At 40.8% G+C, this 7,931-nt stretch overlaps 1 protein-coding gene across 3 annotated transcripts in view; it reads left to right on the top strand.

Moving 5' to 3' along the window:
* Positions 1 to 743: 743 nt before the first annotated feature.
* Positions 744 to 7,931, top strand: part of SMAP1 (small ArfGAP 1) — a 123,146-nt gene continuing 115,958 nt past the window's right edge. For 2 of the 3 annotated variants that reach the window (XM_039853236.1, XM_039853235.1), the window contains exon 1: positions 745 to 1,012. In XM_039853236.1, coding sequence (XP_039709170.1) covers positions 895 to 1,012 — 118 coding nt within the window. In that variant the 5' untranslated portion in view covers positions 745 to 894. Of the gene's footprint in view, positions 1,013 to 7,931 lie in introns of all 3 variants that reach the window. The other variant, XM_039853234.1, reaches the window with a different exon arrangement.

Raw genomic sequence — 7,931 nt, 5'->3', positions numbered from 1 at the left:
TAAAGCCAGACTGCTTTGGAGTTGAATCTCGACTCCTCCACTGAGTAGCTCTGTAACCTGGGCAAGTTACAAAACTCCATGTCTCACTTTCCTATGTATAATGATAACAGTATCACAGTGTTGTGATAAAGGTTAAAAGAGTTAATAGTTCATGGCACAAGATTAATAAATGTTGGCCCTCAATGCACGTCACTACAAGACTGTTTCTCTCCCCTAAAATGTGAGATATTTTCGTCTATTTTATTTAATGTGTGTCTAGCTTCTAGGATGGTGCCAGTTTCAAAACTGCAGGTGAATAAACGTCGAATGAATAAACAAACCCACCCAGTCACTTTTATTTCTGTATTTCCAATGTTGTGCCAGAAAGAAAAAAGCCAAGAAAACAAGTGAAAGTCACCTCCTTGTAAAAGGTTTTCCCTTACCAAGTTTAACCTGAGACCCTCCTCATTGACAGACTCATCTCAAAAGCGGGGAAGACCACAACGTGTAGTGAGACACACCTTTCTGGAATCACCTTGGGCTAAGGGCTTTGCGCGTTAATACCGGGTTGACCGACTTCCGGGGAAGTTCGGCGCATGCGCAGCGTGCTCGGCGTCTGGGTTCCTTCCTGCCGCGCCGCCCGGAAGCCGCGGCCCCGCCCCTCTCCCCCTCCCCCCCTCCCTCGCAGGCTAGGGCGCTGCGTGCGGGGCCAGCCCGGCGAGGAGGCGGGACGAGTCGGCGCTGCCACCGCCGCCGCCGCTCCTCCTCCTGTTCCAGCTGCCGCCGCCGCCACCGCGGCTTCCTGGGCTGAGTCCGCCTGCGGTCCCGACGGCGCCAGGTGCGTTTTTCCAGTCCGGCTCCTGCCCGCGTCCGCCGCTGCCGTAGCTGTCCCGGGCTCCCCGCCCCGCTGCCGAGATGGCGACGCGCTCCTGCCGGGAGAAGGCTCAGAAGCTGAACGAGCAGCACCAGCTCATCCTGTCCAAACTGCTGAGGGAGGAGGACAACAAGTATTGCGCCGACTGCGAGGCCAAAGGTAGCGCGGACGTCGCCGCCTCTGGACGGGGCCTCCTGCGGCCGGTGACCTTCCCGTAGCCGCGGCGCCCGCGGCCCGAGCGGATGCCTCGGCTGCGCCCAGCGGCTCTGGCCCTGACGGGCGGGCGGGCGGGCGCGGGACTCGAGTCTCCCCTCATCTCCGCCAGAGGCGGCGGCGGGGTCAGGCCCGCGGGCGCGGTCATAGTCCCAGCCTGCTTTACTACCCGGTCCCGGGCTGAGCTGGTGGCCGCGTCGGGATTCTCGGACCCTCCACGGGGTTGGGGTGGGCCGGGGAGCGGGGACCGGGCGCCCCTCCGGGCGGTGCTTGGGGTTAAAAGGTTGCCCTCCCGCCTCAGCTGGCAGATACTTCGGTGGGTGGGGCCGCCCTTAGGTCTCCGCATCTGCCTCGACCCTTCGGCATAATCCCGTCCTCCCTCTCGGGGCTCGGATGCTCAGTATCCCAGGTGGAGTCCTACCTGCCCTCCCACCTGAAAGCTTTTGTACAGGGGGTTTTGCTTCTGCTTCCTGAGAAGGAGTGTTTTTGGTGCGTTGAAGTTTTACTAAAGAAACCAGTTGGGGAGAGGTCTTTATTATTAGTAGCAGTATTATTGCTTTTTAGTCTGGATATTAGCCAGAATTAAGAGGAATTTCATTATACGAGTCTCCTGGACGGTGGGCTTATGTTCCTGAAGATTTTAATAATTAGATTCTCTCTGACCAGCTAATTTGGGAGAATATGTGAACAGTGATTTGTTTGCCCCATAAACATTGAAGATACATTTTAAAGATCTAGAGATGAAAAAAACCCTAATTTTAGTTTGTTCAGATGAAAGGCTTATGCCTCAGCCTTTGAAATAGATACACTATTTTTAGCTTATTTGGGGTTTAGAGAGCTGATTTATATTTAATGTTTTATAAGTAATCTCTTGGGGAAAATGTTTCAGATTTTAAAAAACAAACCTCATGTGGTTCGGAGAATACCTTGCTTATTTGTAAATTGACGTATTTGTTTATTCGGTGAGAAATAGATAGTGCTCCAAAACAGGAGTCAGTCAGTCTTTGGGAATGTCATTTAAGATTTCTGCGTTATTTGACCTAGACTTTTCCCGAAGCTTTACTGTTCTTCCACAATACTGTATAAACGAGTCATGTTTCAGTATATGGATATTTGATTTGACAAAGCCACACAGCAGCCAGTTACTTCACTACCATAACAAGTACTGGATTACTGTAACTAGAGCATTTTATGAGCATTTTTAAATATAATAGTAACTTGACTGAGCCAACCTTATATTTATTTTGTGTAACCTTTCATGCAATGAGTTAAAAATGCCTGATTACTGTAGTATTGTTTGTTACCTGATATTGATTATGTATGTGGATTTTTGGGGGAATACTGTTCTGTATTGAGGCACAGGTTGTCACTCATCACTGCACTAGTAAAATACTGAAAAATGGGCCTTAAAAAAGCCAGAAAAAGAAACGAACTGAGGTTATATGCATTTGAGTAATAAGTAATATAGTTAGGTAGAGATGCTAGTAAACATGAAATCATTAAAAATTGAATAATAACAGTTTTAGTAGTTTAGATATAGAAATAATTTAAAAATAATTTTTATTCAAATTTCTTTCTCCCCAGTAGTACTTTATAGAATCAGATTTTCACTAATGCTTCCTAAAATAATTTACAGGTTTTTAAAAAGCCATTGTTTACCACGTTAATATTTCATTCACTTTTTTTTGAAGTGGGGGAGGAGAATCATGTACTTCTCAAGTTAGGACAAAAGTTTTATTACTTCTGTGCTGAGGAATTGGGAACATTAGTTTTTCTCTCTATTTTTATTGTCACTGAGGTCAACAGATACAAATTGAATGAATGTCTTTTTTACTTTGGTTTTATTTGGTCTTTTGTTTGTAGATTTGTTTGTTTTTGAGAAGTGGAAAAAGTGTGAGAGAAGAAAATAGCATCAAGAGTTCAAGGGCACAGTCATTACTTAGATCATTATTTTTTTCTTGTTGCTACTAAATCTAGAATAAAGTTAATCTAAATTATTTCACTGTTTTATTTTGATCTCTCCAGGAAAAAAAAAATCAGTTAAGGACATTTATTGGTTTAATTAGACTTGATTTCATGGTTACAATTATCAAAAAATTTGACATGATGGGATGGCTGATATAATTAAGTATATTTTTTAAAGTTTTTGAGCCTTTAGTCGAACCCCGCTCTCTTAGTAGAATTTTTGGCTTGATTTTTGATCTCTTATATTTGTCAGATGATACAGTAAATGTAGGTAGTCAAATTCAGATTAAATATACTTTTAAAAGACATGCAAAGGGTCTTATTCTACAACTCCATTATTATAAATAGGTTCCATACTAGGTATGTATATTGATGTTTTTGTTACTATTAAACTTTATCAAGCTTTTCATGTATTTTGGAGCTATTCTTAATTAACTCAATTTTCTTTCTTTCAAAGAGTGCTTCTTCCCCCATTGCTCCTTGAGAATATGTTCTAGAAACTAAAGTCTAGAGCTAAAGAATACCCTATTCTGTTGACTTATAATAGTTCACAGAGGATGTCAGTCAAATCTTGACTTTTTATTACTGAGTCACCAGTGCGTGTTTCCTGAATTGACATTATTTAGGAAGTAAGGAAGGAGAAGAGGATGGCATAGGTGCCAGTTTCCTGTTTTTGATCCCGCTCTTATCAAATCTGGTAAGCAATTGGAGAACAAGAACAGGCAGATGGAGCTGCATTTTCTCTTCCTAGCCTCATTCGTGACTCTGGTTATTAGTTGGTGGTACTTTATGGAGCAGTGAGAATATAGAGCCTCTTGCCAACATAAAGTTTAGTTTTGAGTAATTAAAGTTTCATCTGCAGTAGTAGTAGCTTTGATATGGAACTTGTATAAATTGGCATGAAAATGTGTCTCTTGCCCAAACGTTTCGGAATAGTCAAAATCAAGGTTTTTGACTCCTAGAGATCATTTTGTTCCATGGGTCTGGAATTGAGAGGTTAAACTCCTTGCCCAGATCCAACACTCATTTCTTCATTCTCAGGATCTTAAAGGGATGCTGTTACGCACTGTATTGGATTATGGATCTAAAAGAATTGGTAAGACCTAAAAGAATTTGTTTAGTGGGGGCTGCATTTTTGCAAATGAATAATTCTAAAACTGTGTACTGAGTGTTATTTATAATAGTGGTTGTAAGAAGTGCTTCCACTTATTTTGGGCTGCTGGTCTCCTTGCATTCTGACTTTTTGTCCATCGGTTGTCTTCAGAGCTCCTAGAATGCTGACTTAAGGCCTATGCACATGTTGCTCCTTCTGCCTAGGAAGCTCTCTAACTTTTTTTTGGTAAACTGATTAGTTTTACCTATTTTTCAGTTTCTGTTTAAATGTCTCTTCAAGGGAAATGATTCTTCTTATCCTCCCAGATTAGGGTAGGCTTCCATTTATACATGTAAGTGCACCCTGAATCTTTTATTACACTTACCACAATTGTAATGAAACATTTTTTGGATGTTTATTGGGTAATCTATACCCCCTGTTGGATTATAGCTTTAAGAGAGGAGAGAGCTTATCTGTCTTGTTTTGACTTGTACCCCAGCCCTCAACATAATGCGTGATATGTGATAGGTAAATGTAACTCAGCATATATATTTTGAATGAACGAATGTGAATGAGCGGCAGAGCCAAGGGCAGCAGGATATGTGAAGAGAGTGCACATATGGGCATGTGACTCACAGAAGGAGTCTTGTTTGAGCTAGGTTCCGAAGGTGGAGTGGGATTTCACCAGATGGAGAAGGAATTAAAAGACATAGTCTATAAAATACAGGTATAAAAGAACATAAGAGGTTTCAGTGTGGCCTTCTTTTGTTTTCTTTAAGCATGATCATATTTGGTGTTGGCAGGTCAGAGAAAGAACTAGAATGGTAAGAGATTGCAGGCAAGTCACCTAGTTATAAAAGCTGTCCATGCAAGAGTGTAAGAGGTCTTGAACTCAGTATCAGTGTATCATAAGTCAGGATATGGGGCAGGAAACAGAACCACTTTAGCTATTTTGAAGAATAGGGTGCTTATAACATCATTGGAAGGAACAAACGTCAGAGCTACCACTGGACTTCTGGTCTTAAGGCCACGGACTGTTGCCGTTGCTACTACTACCTCCACTGCTATAGCTACTTCTCACCCATGAAACTGGTGAGCTGATGGGAGAATCAGGAATGTGGTTACTACAACCATTCAATGTCTATTAGACATTTTTGTCAGTTACCCTTTACTATAGGAAGATGTTCTTTGTCACACTTGTGCCTTCCATGTTCAAAAAATTGGCAAACCTATGTCCAACACCTTGCCTTTAAGGAAGTCTTTTAGCTTTCTAACCTCTTCAAATAGTAGAAATATTAAATGGAGGTCTTGAGACCAAATCCCAGAGTCCACTACAGGCAGTGAGGATGGAGAACATTTTTTATTAAATGTTAGATATTTAAGAGTTCTTATATAAACTTATTTTTAAGTAATTCATACTAAAAAAATAAAGTTCACCTTGAGGAACTGGTATTTATGATGATGTTGATGCTCTTAGGATAAATTCATGTAGACAAAGATCTGTAATTATAATTCATCTAAAAAGACCTGCCAATCTAAAAGTTCCCTCGCATTGCTAAACTTCATTCCAGTCAGTCTTTTGTTTTTGTGATTTTGCTACCTTGAGGTTTTCCCTAATGGTTATGTGCAGAGTCCTGGTGTCAGAGCTGGGATAGGAACCACTGATTTCTCTGTGATTCATCAGTTTAAAACTTGGGCTGAGTGTTGTTCCCTCCTTTTTTTTCCTCCCAATTCTTCTTCTTCGCCTTTTTTTTTTTTAAAGATTAAAATATTCTTTCGTTACTTAATTTCATTAATTAAGGAAACATATCTCCTTAATTCTTGCTATGCAAGAAATATATAACCCTTATTTTGATCTGTGAGAATTTGCACCTATGCTCTCTTTAAAGCAAAGTCAAATATTTGATAATCTAATTATATACTTTATAAATTCAAGTGCTTTCCCACTATTGCTACTACTTCCGCTACTAGTTTTTTCACTGGATAGAATCAACTCATTTTTCCTTCCTTTTCTTAATAGAAGATCAAAGAAACTTGAAGGCCATTTTGTTTAAGTTGTAATTATCAAGTGTTGACTGACCGTTTTACATTCTCACCATTGTAAAGGGTTGATTTAACAGACAAAATTTTTTTGGCAAATCAATATTTTTTACAAAGATTAGGTATCATGTCAGATACTGTTGTGTGTGCTAAAAAGTTTTGGATGTGGTCCACAAACTAGTTAGGGATCTCTGTAGACATGAAACAATGATCTGTTAAATTCTAATCTATGTGTAGACTATAGGTTCATTAAGTTTAGTGGTAGGAGAGCTTAGTGTGACTTGGATAAGGTAGAAGTTTAAGGTTAGAAGTTAAAAAAAACAAATAATATTACATATGTACATATAAGTAATATAGTGTTGTTTTCTTTCCAGGTACTGTTATGAACACTTTATATGTTAATTTATTTAATTCCCAAACAACCTTTACAAGTAGGTAATAATAGTATCCACCATCTTACAAATGAGGGAATTGAGGCACACAGAGCTTAAGTGATAACTTTCCCAAGGTTATACAGATGGAAAATGATAGAGCAGGGAATTTTTTCATTAGAAAAAGAAAAATTTTGAATGGCTATTACATTTCAGAAACTTTTCTAGGAGCTAGGGGTGAAGCAGGGAACAGGTGGATAAGGGCTGTGCTCTAAAGAATGTAGTCCAGGGGTCCCCAGCTCCTGAGCCCCGGATTGGTACTGGTCTGTGGCCTGTTAGGAACTGGGCCACACAGCTGGAAGTGGGTGACAGGCAAGCCAGTGAAGCTTTATCTGTATTTGCAGCTGCTCCCCAGTGCTAGCATCACTGCCTCAGCTCCACCTCAGATCATCAGGCATTTAGAATCTCTTAGGAGCACTGGTCCCTGGTGTCAAAAAGATTGGGAACCTCTCTACTAGTCCATTGGTTTATTGGATCTACTAGGCTGTTGGAAACAGGCCTAATTTGCAAGGCTGGCCCTTGGCTATCATCAAGGACTTGAATTTGGGGAGCATTTCACCACCCTAAGTAATAAGAGTCACTGTGCCTAAACTTTTTGTACAAACAATGTGGTTTATCACTGAACACCTGTTTTCCTCCTGGGAGTCTGGCATTTGCATAGGTGCGAGGCAAGGGTGGCTGTGTGACCAACCCTCCAATAAAAGCCTTAGGCACTGAGTTTCTAATGAACTTCTTTGGTTTAGCAACACGTCACACTTGTCAAAACTCATTGCTGGGAGAATTGAGTGGGTCCAGTGCAACTCTGTTTGAAGAGGACACCTGGATGTTTGTGCCTTTTTTCTCCATGCACCTTTTCCCTTTGCTGATTATGCTTGGTATCCTGCTGCTATAATAAATTATAGCCATGAGTGCAACTGTATATTGAGTCTTGTGAGTCCTCTTAGCAAATTACTGAACCTGAGAGAAGTCTTGGGAACCTCCCAACATAATTGATAATACATATTTTCTATCTGGTATATTGTATAGTACTTGTGAGTCTCAGCATATCTTTTATAGCTCTAGACCTAGCAAGAGTACAGCCCAGAGGAGTGGGTATGAGCATTAGAGGAAATTCTAGCTTTATTGGGATGATAATGAAGATGGGAATCTGGACTGTTGAGTCAGGATTGGAACTCAGGATATCTATTTCCAGAGTCAGTGCTGTTAACTGCATGTTTGTTGGCATGAAAGATAGAACGTGTTGGCAGTTGAAATTTTGTGGTAGAAGAGATTTTTGTTGGTAAAAGACTATCACCTTCAAACTGACTTAATCTATTTCTCAGAGCAATTATTGCCA

Source organism: Pteropus medius, unplaced genomic scaffold (genome assembly GCF_902729225.1).
Source record: "Pteropus medius unplaced genomic scaffold, Ma_sr-lr_union100, whole genome shotgun sequence".
Taxonomy (NCBI): Eukaryota; Metazoa; Chordata; class Mammalia; order Chiroptera; family Pteropodidae; genus Pteropus; species Pteropus medius.
This window is presented reverse-complemented; position numbering and strand designations above follow the sequence as displayed.